The 18,061-nt window shown below is 40.4% G+C and overlaps 3 protein-coding genes and 1 long non-coding RNA gene across 7 annotated transcripts in view; 3 read left to right on the top strand and 1 right to left on the bottom strand.

Annotated features, from left to right (window-relative positions):
* The first annotated feature begins 1,196 nt into the window (after positions 1–1,196).
* Positions 1,197–1,811, top strand: LOC6575388. Its single transcript, XM_002001364.4, has one exon. The coding sequence runs from the start codon at positions 1,247–1,249 to the stop codon at positions 1,718–1,720; it is 474 nt and encodes a 157-aa protein (XP_002001400.1). The 5' UTR covers positions 1,197–1,246; the 3' UTR covers positions 1,721–1,811.
* A 4,845-nt stretch (positions 1,812–6,656) lies between these two features.
* The window catches only part of LOC6575385 (sodium/hydrogen exchanger 9B1), a 31,133-nt gene continuing 19,728 nt past the window's right edge, over positions 6,657–18,061 (bottom strand). For all 4 annotated transcript variants that reach the window (XM_015167970.3, XM_002001361.4, XM_015167971.3 and 1 more), the window contains 4 exons: positions 9,017–9,205; positions 8,796–8,939; positions 8,600–8,701; positions 6,657–7,129 (listed from right to left, as the gene is read on the bottom strand). In XM_015167970.3, the coding sequence (XP_015023456.1) occupies positions 6,872–7,129; positions 8,600–8,701; positions 8,796–8,939; positions 9,017–9,205 (693 nt within the window). In that variant the 3' untranslated portion in view covers positions 6,657–6,871. The remainder of the gene's footprint in view (positions 7,130–8,599; positions 8,702–8,795; positions 8,940–9,016; positions 9,206–18,061) is intronic.
* On the top strand, positions 9,200–9,982 carry LOC122756976. The gene is made up of 2 exons (XR_006356846.1): positions 9,200–9,773; positions 9,837–9,982. It is a non-coding gene; the product is annotated as an uncharacterized LOC122756976 (long non-coding RNA).
* Positions 11,845–17,558, top strand: LOC116804131. Its single transcript, XM_032730304.2, has 2 exons — positions 11,845–13,004; positions 16,808–17,558. Exons 1-2 carry the CDS (start codon positions 12,039–12,041, stop codon positions 16,850–16,852), a joined length of 1,011 nt encoding a protein of 336 aa, XP_032586195.1. The 5' UTR covers positions 11,845–12,038; the 3' UTR covers positions 16,853–17,558.

Below are 18,061 nucleotides of genomic sequence, written 5' to 3'. Positions count from 1 at the left end.
TGCCTCACTGGGAAATACTCTAAACACATACATACACATACATACATGTATATAAGCATCTGCTCTGCTGACGGGTCAGATTACGCAGCAGCAGAGCTCGCCCTGCACTCATAGGCTTTACCAAAAGGGAGAGAGAGAGAGAGAGAGAGAGAGTGAGAAATTATTTGTTGCATCACTTGAGTTCTAAATTCTCATTCACATTGCACCCAAATGTAGCTAATTTGCAAGTTATAAGCTTTTTACAGCATTATGCCTGAAATTCCCATTCTCGATGGGTTCAGGGCATACAAATTATGGTATATTTAATATCTGCTCGAATCATATGGAGTTTCTACAAGAGAAATTTGTCTTAGTTTGCATAAGCAGAAAACTGCATATCTTAAAGCTCGAATGCAAACAGTTTGTTTTCATGTGTGTACATACACACATATGTATGTACATACCCGAAAGCTTAAAAGATTTTGCTTCTTCATAGCCGGCAGTAATTGCTGAAATGACATACCTGCTGATATCCTCTCATCTGTTCCCAAAAAGTGACTTGGGTCAGCAGCTAACCGTAGTTTTAAGTGTTTATAGGCCAAGAGGGATTCTTCAGATTTCCAATCGGACAATTATTATCTGTAATGTCTTCACATTTTCTTAGAAATACGTAAATCTACTCACTTATCACGTCATCTCTGTCAGCACTCCCAAGTCATAATGCTCATTAACTTTTTACTTACTTACTTTTACTTTTTACTTACTTTTTACTTTTTACTTAATTAGACAACACTGTATCTGATATTGATATAAGTATCGATATCAGCTTTTGCAGATATTATATATTTATGCTTATACCTTATAGAGATTCATCAGATTTGCAATCGGTCAATCTCTGTCAACACTGTCGGTTTCAGTGCTCAATACTCAAAGGTATTATACAACACTGCCTTTGACACCGATGTAAATATGGATAAAACGCTCTATCCCAGTGATCAATTCGTAATACCTTACATGCATTACTAATCCACCCTCTTGGCATTCCACACAAGTACAGGGTATACCTGATAGTCAAATTAATAAATATTTGTTTGGGTTTTTTCTTTGCTTTGAATCTCTCTATCTATTATTTAAAGGTTATCAATGGCAGCACTACGTCTCAGCCCAACTCAGCTCAGCTGCGTTGATAACAGTTTTCAGTTGACTGTAGCTTAGGTGATCAAGTCTCATTTCAGTGTCGACAGCTCTAAGCGTAAACATATTGAAAATGAAGAGTTTACTAATTCTACTCGCGCTCTGCGCTGGCTGCCTGCTTTGTAACGGCGAAGGGCTGCTGTCGCGCCTCCTGCATCGAGATGCATCCAAGACAACAACAACGACGACGACAACTGAGAAGTCCATCAAGCAGCTCTACATCAACAACAACTTGCCACAGTTGGAGCCCCAGTGCATCGGGCACTACGCGTGCAGCAAGAAGCTGACGAATGTGCCCGCGCCCCGGCCCTGCGTCAAGTACTGCCTGAAGCGCATCGAGTGCCCCAACCAGAAGGTGATTCGGGGTAAGCCCAACCAGTGCGTCGAGCTGGACGAGAGCCAGGTCTTGGCGGACTACGAGGCCACCACCGTGCGACCCTCCTCAGCAGCCACCACCGAGAAGATCATGGAGGTGGCCATGATCGACTTCCCCTGCCAGCCGGGCTACCTGCCCGACAGTCGCGGACGGTGCCGCGAGATATGGTAAACCCCAGCCACAGCGTCGGATTTTATTTAGAATTACTTTTATATAATGAAACTGTTGTGTTTGTAACAATAAAGCGAAGCTAAAGCCGAAATACATTCATTAATGAGCCAACAAACTGGGCGTGGCCTGACGTGACGCCCAACTATTTTGTCAACAATTTAGTACACGAAAACATGTGTAGAAACAGCTCATAAACGGGTAAGTACTGGGCCAGTGGGCCAACAGCGACTGCGTGATACGCGCCTGGATTTTGGTTAGAGTCGGATTTAGAAAGTAATTCGTATTTATATTAGATCATAGATAGGATAGATCGGTTGAGAAAGTCAGCAATCCTAGCAGCTCTTAGGTTGTGCTATATAGATACACTGTAGAGTGACTAGAGCCCAAGCATAACATGTGTCATACTGCACCTCCTTATGCAAACTGAGATAATAGAGAATACTATATAGTCGTTTCCATTAAGATAAATAATAATGGAAGTCTATAAAAAATGTAATGAAAACAAATCACTGAAAAGGGAAAAAATAACAAATCACTTAAAAGAGAAGGCATATAGACTATACTCCAAACTTCAGCTCCTTCTCTTCCACACACACTCCAAGACATCTGCCGGACTGTGCAAAACCAAAATGCCCATTTAATTTGGAAGAACAAGCATAAGTGAGTTGCTCTGTCGCCTGTTAACGGGTGTTGGAAATGAAAGCGCCGCCTTGAGCTTAGCCCCTGGCGGCACCTCGATGAGTGAGTGGACAAAGTGGACGCGTCAGGAGTCGAACTAATACAAAGCGAGCTAATGACAAGGCGCAGACACAGCCGAGACGAGGTCAGCGAGTGCGTCGCATCACGTGATTCGGGCCCATTCCGTCATAGAAATTCCGAAACTCTGCGAGACTCAGAGAGTGGGTGGATTTTTGATGTGTCTTCGTTATGTTAATTGTTTGGCTTTTGACGAGCTGCGTCGCTGTTTGCTGCTATTGTTATTGTTGGCCCATTGTTGTAAGCCATAATTTGCGCGCTTATAACTCTGAAATTTTAACAGTCAACTCAAACGCAACGAAACTTTATTAATTGACTGTGCGAACCACAAACTTTGACTTCATTTAAGCTCATTCTTTTTGTTTTTCTTGATTTCCGCTTCCGTCAAACCGAGTTTACTTTTGCTTGTGTTTATGGTAATCAAACCTCTCCACCTCTCCGCCCGTTCGACTCCACCTTAAGCTAAATTCCAACCAGCCGACACACCTGCCTAGCCCACCTGTGTCTGGGGCTGGCGTGGCATTTGGAAATTAAACCGCACTCGGCCCTTAAAATTTTATAACTTAATTTTTGCTCCACAATTTCTACCCTTCTCACTCACTCTACCCCACCTCTACCTTTCACACTGCCTTTCACTCGTGCTCTCCCTCACATTCTCTCAATGTGTGTGTGCGTGTGTATGTGTGTGCTTTGTTTTCGTCTCGTCGCTGGTTTTGGCATTTTTGTGAACTTTTTGATTTGATTTTTGCTTCAGCTCTACTTCTCTGTACTCATTCTATAGCCGGTCATGCATTGAGTAAACGGGTATATTGGTTTTGTGCAAACCAAGTTTGTCTTCCTTTGGGTTTGTATGAAAATTACAAACTCATAAACAGCTCTCTTACATTCTCTAGGGGTAAGGGATTTTATTTTTTTTTTTTTTTAGCATTCGTTTCATAAAATATTTAGCGCTATTGAATATAGAGACCTGTAATTTGAGATAGATATACCAAGTAACTAGCCTTATATAATATATATTTGGAGATAACATAGTATTGGACATATGAGAAAATAGTAAATAAAAATATTAATATTTAATAATCGAACACTGAAATTTAAAAATAATGTTGAGAAATTTATATAAATGAATACTTTTTTATGAAAGTATTTTAGGAGGTATGGCAAATCGGAAACTATGCACCTTCCAGCTCATATACACTCAGCTCATATATTTAGAGCTAGAGCTCTAAAGAATAATTTCAGGGATTTCTCTGTAATAAATGGGAATGAGGAATGGTAAATCAGTTCAAATCGAAACACGAAGCTAAAAATGAACTTTTTTTTAGCTTTTTATCACTAATATTGAACGTTCCATCTAATATATAGTGTTAAGAAACAAAAAACATAATCAAAATTTTTTTTTTAATTTAAGAATTTCCCATTAACAGCTAGAACAGTTATTAAGCAGTTGCCTACGCCCGTCTGGCAAGCTCTCAATTGTTTTCTGCTTCTTCTTCATTCTTTTTTCTTTTTTTGTGCATTGTTTCTTGTAGTTTGTCGTGGTATTTGTGTTATGCGTGTTGTCTGTTGACGCACAATGGCGGGAAAGTGGCGCGCGATGCTATAGAAATTTGCCAAGCGAATTACAATAATAAAGTGATGAAATTTATTTTATTTACAGGGAAATACTTACGAGCATTAGCTGCGCTGATAAGCATGATCTACGGCGGTATATATATATATAAGTATATGTATATATATGTGATTACATGGGAATTCAAATGAGCTGCGATAAGGCAGCGCTTGTCGCAGGATTAGGCCAGCGGGCGTGCCAAAGAGCCATTTGAGTGTGATTGAAGGGCAGCATAACTCAATTGCTTAGCGGTAATTGTGCATTGGCAAGAGACTCAGAGTCGTTTAACAAACCGAACAGCAGTAAAGCAAATGATAGCTGAGTAGCTGTACTATGGGTTGTGATCAATAAGCATAGACCCTTATCTTTTTAACCAGTCAATAATTCACAATTTAATAGCATAGAAGTCGCTGTAAAAAGAAATCTAGTCAGTAAACCAGTTGAAATTCCAGCCAGAGTCTCCTCAATGCTCAATTCCTCGTCTGACGTCGCCACCGCCACTCCCACACTTATCCTTTTAGCGACAAATACCCAACTAAAGAATCAGCCAACAGTTTACATACAATTCAATCAGCGTTGCAATTCTATTTATAGAATGCCAATAAGATTGCATGAATGAATGGCAGTGTGTGTGTGCGTGTGTGTGTGTGTGCTCACGCATAGCGCAAATGCCAGAGCTGTTTGGCTTTGTCAACTGGCCTCACGTTTACTTCAACAACTTTTATGCTTTTTAATGCATTTTTATGAATTTTTCAGCATATCAACAAAATATTCCATTGAATATGTAGAAAAATTTCAAAAATTCAAATTCCATCATATGATATATTTCTATTGATTTTGATAGTTAAATAAAATATATAAAAAAAAAAAATTAAATAAAATTATATCCAATTCAAGAAATTAAATAAAAAATTTACTAACTCTGCTTTTAAAAATGTGGGAGATATAATAAAAAAAGCGGTGTCTCTACAGCTGCTATTGGGGTACATCTTTGCCCTATTAACAGCCACGCCCTCTTCTGCCTTCAATGCATATGCAGAGCATAGCAATATGAATCAAGTGATTTGATTCAAGTCAGCAAAATCCACAAACATTAATCACATTCCCAGAGTAACAAAGGTAAACTTCAGTGCAGTTCGTCGGAGCTCTACAAAGACAGTTTAATCTATAAATTTCAGTATTCATTATGAAAGCAAATCACAATAATACAAAAAAAGGAACAAAACCAAAGCATTTTCATTAAAACTCTCATTAAGTTGCGCAATTATTCCAATGTAACTATTTTAATAACACTAATTTACCTTCAGCTTGCAGCTCTCGCTGTTGCTCTATGCCACAAATTGCTGAGAGAGCGAGAGGGAGAGGGAGAGCGAGAGCGAGATTGAAGGAAATAAAATGGAGAATAAAACTGAATCACAAAACATTCATGCGCTGATGAATTCCTGTTTTGCTTTATGCTTATTAACTGCTTTGTTAAGCTCGAATTCTTTATATGAGAGCTGTTATATTTTTTTTTTTTTTAGTATATAACAGAGCGCACGGTTCATTAAGGGAGTTGGAGCTGTCGAAAGGCGACATTGGGGATGTTTGGCAGAATGAAACTTGCCAAGCTGCGATTGTTGTTGAAACACATTTTATGCTTTGTTAATCTATATGCAAATGTGTCTAAATATTTTATAATAATAGTTGAAATAATTGATTTTATGCGACTTCGCCTTGAAGTTGCGTAAAAACTATAGATAGTAGATATTTGTTTATATTTTGACCTTCAGATCTCGTTTACTGGTAGAACTCTTATGATTTAAGTAATTAAGTATTGTTATTTCATAAAAGATTTTCCTGTATTCAAAGATTTACATAAGACTCTAAGTTAAGCTTGAATCTTGAACATTCTGGTATTATGCTTAAAATGTGTCGAGAATTTTTAGTGTTCAAGAGTGAATGTTTTGATAATTATATAGTTATATGTATAGCAATTACTGTCAGCTACACAATATCATATGCCAATCGATAAACTGCCATAAGAACATACGGTTTTAATTTCAATTTTAATTCAACTAAAGCTAACCAAAATCCACAATCGCAAATATCATTCTAAACATATTTTGCACTCAGCCCGAATTTTAAATATATTTCTCTGCGGCTACCAAGAGAAATTAATTTAATATATTGTTTCCAGCAGGCGGCAAAACACACCAAAATATTTATAAACAAACAGCGCTGACAATGCTTAAGCCCTCCAAATCCCTTTAAATTAATTGCCCGAGCAATTATTATAATCCAGTTCACAGATTAACACAAATCCCATCATAATTAGCAATTCAATGAAAACAATTAAATTTGCGAAGGTTTTTTGGGTAAGTTTTTCTCTATAGATGCCGTCGGCTTTAAGGTCTTTTGGGGCTTAGGGTTGAGATTCTGATAATTTATGCGTGCTTTGTAATGAGATGAAAATGCACCGCAATTGAGTTGAATTTGACTTCAAATCTCAACAAGAAAAACAGGTCGAAAAGACGGTAAATCCATTCTGTTTCAACTTCAAAAGAAAATGCAAAGTTGAGAATGGAATATTTAGAATATACAAAAGGAAAATGTAATGTATTTGCTATATCTATAAATCTATGACAACTGATAAACTTTTACACTTACAGAGTCTACCCCTCACCTTAAGCTTAGCTATTTGAACTATGTTATTTTAATTATATATAAAACCATAGAAAGCTATCTATAGATAGAGTTGTTACTTTAGATATGTCACTAGAGAAATGTCCAGTTGCTTTCGCTCAGAGTTTCTCAGAGTTCGCTACATTTAGATTATTTAGTGACTTTGGTTCGATTGGCGTTACAGGTGACTCAGCCGTATCCACGGGATCGCCGCGCTTCAGCCAGAACGGCGCCAGGCGCAGCATCAAAATGGCGCCCAATGGCGCTGTGAATATAATCGCCAGCACCGAAATGATGAGCACGTTATTGGGCAGGGACATGTCAATTGTGCCGTCGAACGAGCGAGCCAAATCCAGGGCGACGGGGCCCAAGGCAGCCTGCAAAGAAGAGGGAATGAAAGTTACATAAACAATTACGCTGCGTATACGTAATATAATATGCAAGCTTAGCTTGCAAATCTCGCATATGAAAGGCGGTTTCATTTCGAGAAAAGCTTACATTCCGAAGCACTTGGCACACCGCTTATTAAGCAACATTTAAGTAGTACACAAAGCCCTGGTTAGAGGTTTTTTATTCATACATATAATTTATTCCCTGCTGGGTATAGAGGGTATAATAGTGCTGAGGCAGAGACACTTAAAGGGTTTGCTGGGCTTATATTTATAAATCGTTATAGAACTTATCCTGTATCACTTCGAGATTGCGCAAATAGAACTCATTTCAAATATTATATCCTTGATATTTAGGACACACACACATTAAGCCATCATAGTCAAATCCTGATAATTTCACTAATATCATACAAGTAGAATCTGAGTTCAATCAAGCTAGTTATCACACTAAAGTGCTACAGGCATTGCCAATGTGCCATGTCTATATTATATGTATGTACTCAATAAGTCTACAATTATTCAACTATATTCTCTACACATATTACTAGGTATCTGCTAGTCGGTCACTCCCAACTTTTTTATTTTGAATGAGTCCGCAATAAAAGAGAGGCATGGGAAAACCGCGCCAGCAACAGCCGTTAGTTAGGTGAGCGAATGTAACGTTTTCATTTCGGCCAACCACAAAGAGGGAAACACCACATAAGCGCGTAAGCAAAGGCAAGGCAAGGCACACACACACACACACACACACACACACAGACTCACAATGTGAACAAAATGTCCTCTTGCGGTTCAACTGCAGACAATTGTCAAGAGCTGCTGCTGCAGCATCACAAACAACAACAACAGCAACAACATGATCATGCGAAAATACGAATAACTTTGGGTTTTTGAGGAAAACAACATAACCCAAATAATGGCTGACCAAGAAAGACAGGGGTACTGGTAATGTCCGGCACCAAAGCCAAACTGAAACAAGTATGATGACTGGAGAGGTCTGTGCACGACTAGCATATACCCTAGCCCTATATTATATTTTGTGTACTCCTTAAAAAATACTATAAAAGTCAACATAGTTCAAGCAATATGATTTTGTATCGATATTATGAGAACGGGTTAAGATATTGAAGAAAAATAAAATAATTGTATGACGTATGGCATATTACGATATTCATATCACATTTCAAGTCTATAGCTGTTGACATTCCAAGGATCGACGCAAGTATATGCCAGCTGCTCAGACCTAGAGCAACTCATTTCACCCTGCTCTATCATATATTTTTCAGCTGCCGTGCTCAGCAATATTTTATTCTGCCTATCAGATATGCATTATACTAAAACACCCCATACACCAAAGTCTACAGGGCTATTGAAAAACTTGCACTATTACATTGTGCCACACTATGGCGTAGAGCAGCCGCAACGCCGTAGCTGTTGTTGAATATGTTAACTTACTTGGACAGTTGCTTTGGGGAAACCGGAAATTGTAATATAGGCACGCTCCCTGCTCGACAAATTTCCGCCATATGTAGATAAATATGCAAAAGCCAAGCGTGCCTGCAAAGAAGCAAATCAAAAGGGAAAACAGAGCTTTAAATTTGCATCTTAAAGTATTTCAGCATGAGCGCAATTTGCAGGCAAAGCCAATTACCAAACTTCCGAGCAATACGAGCAGCACTCCGTAGCCAATGACGCGTCCTTCGAGCACAGCGAAATTGATCTCCTTGCCAATGAGCGCAAATGAGACGGGCTTCAGGAATTTCCAAAGCACATCCAGACGCTTCGGCACACTTGCCTAGAAATTGAATAGAATTTTGAACTCGAATTCAAATTCCGAATTGAACAGCTCCAATCCGAGCTGAGCGAGCTTACGATTTCATACGCCTGCAGCTGCTGTGGCGTCATCTTGAGCACCTCCCTCTTCCAGCCGACGCCCGCTATGCAGGCCAGCATAACACAGCCGAGAGGACCAGCCGAGGTATAGCCAATAGCTCGACTGCCCATCACGGCTATTGTACCGCCCAGCACAGTCAGGACAAAGCGCAGTCCGTTCGCATAGACCTAATAAAGAGATGAGACGGGAAGAGATAAAGTAGAAACATGAGTGAAAATTTTGTTTCCGAGCTAGCAGAAAGGAAAATCAACGCAGTTACCAGTATAGCTCTTCATAAAATTTCATTTTGTTCCGCTTCATTCTCAATTTCATTATGCTCGCCTAGGACATTAAGGCTGATAATGCATGGCCTCACGTTAGACTCTACAGCCAAGGATATTTTTCGTTTACATGCATTTTCAGGTTACTTCTGTAATACTTTCATTTCAATTCTATGCTTTTTTACTGCTCTACAAATATATGCTACGCAACACGTCTCCTCTTTAGTTTTAAATAGAGTTATACAAATTTTGATCTGATGTGAATAAATTATTTGTTTTTCTATTTTATTCTATTCATTCGTATTGGATTGGAATACGTCAGCTTTTTTCTCCTGTCTTAAAATATCATATATCTGTGCCTTCTATGAATATACCAAAAATAAATATGAATTAACTTTTCAAAGGCTGCCTTGGTATAGTTTACCCATAGAAACTCGGACGGAAAGTCTGCAGGACAAATGAAATTGTGAGTAAAGTAAGTTACCAACGAATTTGTTGCTCTAGGCATTCATGTACATATATACTCTTCCGTCTCTAGATTTCATATTTTGAAAGATCATATAGTTAAAAATGTTCTCTATGTAGAGCGATCGTAAAACCTAGCCCCTCGCTTAATTTTTTAAACAGTGTATTAAATACCTAAAGCTGTAATTTCTAGTTAAAAAATAAAAATGTTTTCTAGAACGTGTTGGCTGTAAACGAGACACTTACACACAGTCAGGCACGCCCGTTCACCCACCCACACACACACGCACACACACACACGCAGTGACAATAAATAGAATGTATGCAGGAATCTTAAGAGTGGAGAAGCAGCAAGCGTGGAGCACAGCATGACATTTTTGTACACTTTAGCAATTTTTGCTCTGTGGCAAGTGGAAATGTTGCAGAGGAAAACAAAAGTTATGAGTGGTCTATGTATGCGAGAGAGAGGAAGAGAGAGAGAGAGAGAGAGAGAGATGGTGGCATATGCATTTCCGTGCAAGTTCAAAAGGCAGTTCAGTGCCACCCATGGCGTTTGATTATGCGCACCATTAGCGGTGTAAGTTGCAGCAATGAGTTTTGTGGCTGTGGCTGCAATGGAAGAGCTGCAGCTCCTGCTCCGACTTCAGCTAGCACCGACTGCCGGCTGCACAGCATAGCCAAGCATAGCCTAGCCCCGTGCAGCTGTGTCATAAGTTTCCAGGGATGTTGCCGGCAGTAACTGTCGTCGCAAATGTCGCCAGCTTCGGTGGCAGCGTCGACGACGCGTCGTCGCTTTGAATCTAAGTGTATTTTTATGCAAAATGCGCCCAAAATACACTCACACGCACACACACTCGCACATGGACATGGACACGGACGCAAAGACTCACAAATTTCTGTTATACATATTCTGTTATATACATATAGATGTTATATAAAAGAAGCTGCAGTTCCAGCACACATGCGAGAGAGAAGGAGCGAAACTTTTGAGCGCCACGTTTTATGCCATTAAATGCTCTGATTGAGTGTGTAGAACTGTTCACTGAACAGCGTGATGCAGTGAAAGTCAACTATAGCTGCGAGGGTGGTCACAGAAGTAACAGCAGAGTGAGGGATGGAATGTGTGACTGAATAAAGTTTTTAATGGCATGCTATGAATGCATTTGTTACTCTTCTAGAATCTAGAATCGGGATCCAGATTGAATACTATTTGGAAAATGTAGCATATTGTGATTGTTCGGCGCAGCAGCTAATAATTGCTCTTAATAGTTAAATAAGCTTCTCTTAAGTTAATCTCTTTCCTTTGTCATTCTCATTCGCTGTTAGTGCACTCTTGCACATAACAAAGCATAACACACATACATATGTAAATCTCATCCGCTCTGTTAATTGCATACTCCTCTTTATTTATATTCTTTTAAACTCTGTACGAAAATAGTCTTCATTCGCGCAACACCTACAAACTTGTCACCCTCGCATCGAAATAACTTTGCCTAAACAGTGTCCACAGACTCGGCATTAAATTAATAAATAATAAGCTAAATTATATCGTTTTGGTTTTATTTTTTTGCCTTCGTAAATGATTGGAGCCAGAGTTGTCGAAAAAGCTCGACAGCTTCAAACATTTTGGTGACCCCGACGTGATTTCTAATACACTCTGTGGTGCTCGCTTAGCGCGTTAAACGTTATTACACCATCTTGGCGTCGCTCATCAGTGAAATTTACAAAACATTTGTGCAAGATAGTGCATTCAAATTATCAATTTCATTGTGACACAACCTTGTAAAACATTTAACATTTCGTTCGAACTGCTTATATGTATGTGTACGCAATTGTCTTGAGTTTCTTGCATCCTCTTTTAATTGCCGTTTCGTTCGTCGCGGTTGGCGCTTTCTCAGCTGCATCTGCATAGAAAGCGCGCAAACCTAAAAAGCTGTGTCAATCGTAGAAGACACACACACACACACACATACATAAATCAAAGCTCAGATAATCTGCATGCAGTGGCTTTGCATTCTGATTATCTTTATCATTTTTCTTTCGTCCGTGGATCATCGCGTTTAGCGCCTTTTATGTAGCGTCTGCTCAGCTATTCCGAAAATAGTTGTCTCGATCACACACGTACATACATATGTATATACGTACAGTGGGCTTGCATATAAAATGTGCAGATAAATTATATGTGCATAAGTGGAACTATTAGCTTGTACATTAACTTTGCAATTGCAAGTGTTCTTTCAAAAGTGAACATAAAACAAATAAATTTGTGGCTAAAATGAATAATTTAGAATCGAGTGCTGATCAAGTTCCTGCATCTCAGGTCACTTATCTAAAGCGTAAAACGAAAGCGCTGTTCGATAGACTCGAAAGACTATATGCCGAATCAGACGCGGACAAATTAAGCCATATGGATTCGTGTGATTTACGTGTACTTTTGGACTCAATCACCAAATTAGAGTCAAATTTCGATGCGGTTCACACGAACTTAGAAGAATCAGATTTTGAGTCCATATCCAGTGATTTACCTGCGAAATTTGAATCAATTCTACTGAAGTTTAAGGCCCTGCTTCAACGTGAACTGGGAAGTCGGCCAAATCAACAGTTTTCTTCGACACTTAATACAAGCTTTACAAATGCTAATCCAGTGCTCATTATGTCAAATCGGTCGCGTTTGCCGCAGTTGGAATTGCCAAAATTTAGTGGAATCTATACTGAGTGGGAAAACTTTTTCTCTATGTTCAAAACGATCATAGATGCTGACTCTGAGCTCAGCCCTATTGAGAAGCTCCAACATCTTCGGTCCTGCTTAAGTGGTGCTGCGCTGGATACCATCGGCTCATTGGAAATAAATAGGGCTAACTATAGCGTCGCTCTGGATATTCTTCAACGTCGATTTGATAATAAACGTTTTATTTTACAGGCACACATCAGAGCGATATTTGGGCTTGAGAAGGCAGATTCATCTGTGGGTAGACTGAGGCAGTTGGCGGATAAGGTTACATCTCACATTCGTGCTATGGATTCTCTTGCATCGAGGGAAGAAGTCGCTGATTGTATCATCGTGCAAACAGTGTTGCAGAAATTGGACAAATGCACTCAGGCCAAATGGGAGGAACGATCATCAGCAAATGAGTTACCGTCGTGGGCCAAGTTGTCAACGTTCTTGCAAGAGCGGTGTCGAATGCTTGAAAATGTGGATCAAGTTTTGCAGGATGGTCAGGTTGGCAAGTCAGGGAAGATCGTGAGTACATATTTAAGAAAATCATTTGTTGCTTCCAAAGCTCCCAGTCGTTGTGTCTTTTGCGAAGACACGAGCCACATGATATTTCAATGTAAGCGTTTTGAGCAATTGCCACCCATTGCACGACATAAGGAGGCCAAGAGACTCGCTCTGTGCCTAAATTGCCTAAGAAAGGGGCATCAGCTGAAAGATTGCAAATCTAGTACCTGCCGCACTTGTCAATCGAAGCACCATACCTTATTGCATTACAATCAATCTTCAGTAGATACATCCAACACTGTCCAACAAACAAATGCAATACATTCCTCTGCTATGGTTGCAATGTCACCTTCTTTGCCTCAAGCCCATCTGTCGCCTCATTCGTCTGATGTTGTGCTTCTAGCCACTGCTATAATCCTTGTTAAGAATCGAGCTGGAACATTCGTTCCGTGTCGTGTACTCTTAGATTCAGGATCTCAACTTCACTTTGTTACCACGCAATTCGCTAATCAGCTTCAGCTCCGAAAAAGAAAGTCGCTTAGTGCAGTTTCTGGCATTGGAGATGCTAGCTTCTCAACTGAAGGATATTCAGTCGATCTCGTTCTGAAATCGCGGATTTCAGATTACTCAACTACCATCAGCGCAATCATCGCCAAGACGATTACTGATAATCAGCCTGGAATTTCAATGTCTACTAATAGTTGGAACATACCCTCAAACATAAAGTTAGCTGATCCCTTATTTTATAAGTCACAGCGAATTGATCTTCTCATCGGAGCTGGTCTTTTCTTTGAGCTGTTGTGTATTGGGCAAATTATGTTGGCACCTGGGTTGCCAGTTTTGCAGAAAACTCAACTCGGCTGGATCATATCAGGTGGCGGGCAATCGGCCCCCAAACTCTCATCGTTCATCGTAACTCAAAGAGCTTCCGATGATACCAATCTCAGCACTCGGCTTGATGATTTGGTTCGTCAATTTTGGGAAGTGGAGCACGTTTTCGAGCCTATCGCCAAGGTAACAACAGAGGAGCTCCACTGTCAGCAGCATTTCATCGCAACTCATCGTCGATTGTCTTCAGGGGAATACTTAGTCTGCTTGCCAAAAAAGCAAGGCTTCGAATCTTTGGGCGACTCTTATGTGCAGGCCAAGCGTCGGCTCTTAAATTTGGAGCGTAAGTTTGCTCGAAATTATGCTATGAAGGAAAAATACTCTGCATTTATGAAAGAATATATTGATCTCGGCCATATGTCACCGGTGCTCAGCGCAGAGATTTCTAAATGCAAATACTTCTTGCCTCATCATTGTGTATACAAGGAAGAAAGTTCGACAACAAAGCTGAGAGTGGTATTCGACGGTTCGGCTGTTACCACATCTGGGCTTTCATTAAATGATATTCTTATGTCAGGACCGACCATACAAGCCACATTGTTTCACACACTCGTTCGTTTCCGCACATTTTCCATTGCACTTACAGGTGATATTAGTAAAATGTATAGGTGTGTGAAGGTTTCAGAGCCTGATGCAATGCTTCAATGTATCTTATGGCGAAACTCATCAGACGACGACATTCTAGTCTTCAAATTGAATACCGTTACTTATGGGACCAAGCCCGCTTCTTTTTTGGCTATTCGTGCAATGCACCAATTAGCAATGGATGAGTCGTCATCATACCCCCTAGGAGCTAAAACTGTTTTGCGAGATTTCTATGTTGACGATCTGATCTCAGGAGGCAATTCAGTTGAAGAAGTTCGCGACATAATGGAACAAACTAAAAATCTTCTTGAGCGAGGCAACTTCAAATTGAGAAAATGGTGCTCAAACTCAATCAACATTCTTCGCGGAGTTCCAGAAATCGAGCAGGAGAGTTTTCTCAAACTCGGCGATGGGACCGATGTGACAAAAACTCTTGGACTCATCTGGGAGCCTCGAAAGGATAGCTTCGTATTCACTTTCGAGCCCAAAATTAGTGTTGGAAAACACACAAAACGTTCAGTTCTGTCAACCATTGCGCGATGCTACGATCCGTTAGGTTTGATCGGACCAACATTAACTAGGGCAAAAATCATCTTGCAACGCATGTGGAGAGACAAGCTACAATGGGATGAGAGTCTACCACAATCATTGGAAACGATTTGGAGCGAATTTTGTAAGGACTTTCATCAAGTGAGCAATGCAACCTTTCCTCGTTATGTACTCGAACTTAAAGCAAGAGTTGAATTACATGCCTTCTGCGATGCTAGCCTTCAGGCCTATGGCTCTTGTGTTTATGTTCGGTCATCGAAGAATAATGCTGTTAAAGTGCATCTACTCTGTTCCAAGGCTAGAGTCGCCCCACTAAAGACCCTCACTGTGCCTAAGCTTGAGTTATGCGCTGCATTTCTGCTTGCGAACTTGATAAGCGAGATAGAGAAACTGAACTTGTTCAAATGTGAGATGCATTGCTGGTCAGATTCAGCGGTGGTCTTGTCTTGGCTAAAGGAAGAGCCATCCAAATTCAATGTTTTTGTTGCTAACAAGGTTTGTGCCATACAGCAGCTCACAATCGGCATGGAGTGGCATTACGTGCCCACTGAGATGAATCCTGCAGATATGTTATCTAAAGGAGCAGCACCGTTAGAGCTCTTGCACTCGAAATTATGGATGCATGGACCTTCTTTTTTGCAAGAGGAAAAATGTTATTGGCCTAGGCACTGCTTGCCTGAAGCATGCTTGCCTGAAATGCGTCAAAGAGTCTTGCTGTCGGCAGAGCATGTGGACATCTCTTTGTCATTCAAGTACATAAATTCATTCGGAATAATGAAGCGAATCTTTGGTTATGTTCATAAATTCATCCGGAAAATAAAATCACCTGAGTTATCATCGGATGATCTGCGTCAAGGATCGTTCCTATTATGTCGTCTTGCTCAAAGAGCTCAGTTGCAACCGGAATACTCTGCCCTACAGAATGGAAGGAATATACACTCGTCAAGCGCCATTCTTTCGCTATTTCCGTTTATGGATGATTTTGGTCTACTAAGAGTTGGTGGTCGTTTGGGGCATTCTACTCTCGGCTTCGATGCGCGTCACCCAATTATTTTACCCAAAAACCATCCCTTAACCTTCGCTATAATATCCCATTTTCATCAAATGCATCACCACGCCGGACCGCAGGCTTTGCTTGCAGCTATTCGATTGCAGTTTTGGCCCATAGGCGGAATGAAAACTGTTGCCCGAGAATTGCGAAAATGCATAATTTGCTGCAGATCCCGGCCTCGCCTAGTTGAGCATATAATGGCAGACTTGCCTAAGGAGCGTGCACAGTGCTCACCGGCATTCACAATCACTGGAGTTGACTATTGTGGACCTTTTTATTACAAGCCCGATGGACGAAATAGAGCATCAGTAAAATGCTACGTCTGCGTGTTCGTTTGTTTCACAACCAAGGCTGTATGGCTGGAGCTTGCAAAGGATCTGTCAACAGCTGCCTTTTTTGGGCGCCCTCAAGCGTTTCGTCAGTACGCGCGGCATTCCAACATGCATCTGGTCAGACAACGCAACCAACTTTGTGGGTGCACGGAACGAGTTGGCGGATCTGAGGCGTTTATTTTTGAGCCAGGAACATCGTACTGAAGTTCACAACTACTGCATCAACAACAGCTTCGATTGGAAATTCATACCTCCTCGTTCGCCACATTTTGGCGGTCTTTGGGAGGCAGCAGTGAAGACAGCTAAAAGGCACCTATATCGGTCTATGGGATCGGCACTTCTTGGTTTCGATGAACTGCGCACATTGGTGTGCCAAATTCAGGCTATAATCAATTCTCGTCCTCTCGTTCCAATTTCAGAAAACCCTGATGATCTTGGAGTTCTCACTCCAGGGCATTTCCTGATTGGTCGACCACTTATCGACTTCCCCGAACCAGATCTATCTCGGATTAACTGCAATCGCCTCGATCGCTGGCAGCGTATGACATACATACAGCAGTTGTTTTGGAAGCGATGGAGTGAGGAATACCTCACAATTCTGCAACAGCGAGTAAAATGGCGGACCCCACGGCCTTCTATCAAGGTCAACGATGTCGTCTGTGTAAAAGACGAAAACCTGCCACCTTTGAAGTGGCCATTAGCCCGGGTCGTTGAAATCATCGCTGGAGCCGATGGAGCCGTGAGAGTCGCTGTTCTGCGTACACCCACTGGAACTACACGTCGAGCTGTCAATAAGCTGTGCGTCCTTCCGGTTGATGATCCTGTTAAAAGTCATGGTCTTTTAACGGTGGGGGAGGATGTTCGGCGCAGCAGCTAATAATTGCTCTTAATAGTTAAATAAGCTTCTCTTAAGTTAATCTCTTTCCTTTGTCATTCTCATTCGCTGTTAGTGCACTCTTGCACATAACAAAGCATAACACACATACATATGTAAATCTCATCCGCTCTGTTAATTGCATACTCCTCTTTATTTATATTCTTTTAAACTCTGTACGAAAATAGTCTTCATTCGCGCAACACCTACAAACTTGTCACCCTCGCATCGAAATAACTTTGCCTAAACAGTGTCCACAGACTCGGCATTAAATTAATAAATAATAAGCTAAATTATATCGTTTTGGTTTTATTTTTTTGCCTTCGTAAATGATTGGAGCCAGAGTTGTCGAAAAAGCTCGACAGCTTCAAACAGTGATATAGTGAATATTATTCACAATATTGGATCTATGTTGAATTAGTCTAAACTTTATATGATGTCATTTTTACCTATATAATTTTGAGTAACATTGAAGATGGCTTGCTACAGTAATTAAGACGATAAGATAATTTAAAATGATCGATTTTTATCGATACCAATGAAAACAGATTTTCTAGTTCCATTTCTCTAGCTTTTAGAGCTCATCAGATAAACATTCAGTCGGACAATATGTGCGATCTGTGATGGGCAGAGAGTCGGACGGATAGACAGTCGGACATAAAACGCATTGCTACATATACTTTATGGGGTAATTCTAATTCTGCTGTCTATTACATAAATGCCACTTAAATAGTCATTTTCAATGAATTCGAGGTATAAGAATACAAATTTATGGTTCCTCTGCCTCAAACTAATTTGT

The sequence above is a fragment of the Drosophila mojavensis genome, unplaced genomic scaffold (assembly GCF_018153725.1).
Source record: "Drosophila mojavensis isolate 15081-1352.22 unplaced genomic scaffold, ASM1815372v1 contig_231, whole genome shotgun sequence".
NCBI lineage: Eukaryota > Metazoa > Arthropoda > Insecta > Diptera > Drosophilidae > Drosophila > Drosophila mojavensis.
Note: the sequence above shows the minus strand (reverse complement) of the source record. Positions and strands in the feature narration are given on the sequence as shown.

Bases quoted from the DNA above. Each gene is read 5' to 3' on its own strand.
- LOC6575388 (XM_002001364.4), top strand. From the start codon at position 1,247: ATGAAGAGTTTACTAATTCTACTCGCGCTCTGCGCTGGCTGCCTGCTT.
- LOC116804131 (XM_032730304.2), top strand. From the start codon at position 12,039: ATGAATAATTTAGAATCGAGTGCTGATCAAGTTCCTGCATCTCAGGTC. The intron at 13,005-16,807 runs GTGAGTACATAT...TTCCAATTTCAG, and splicing joins TTGGCAAGTCAGGGAAGATC to AAAACCCTGATGATCTTGGA.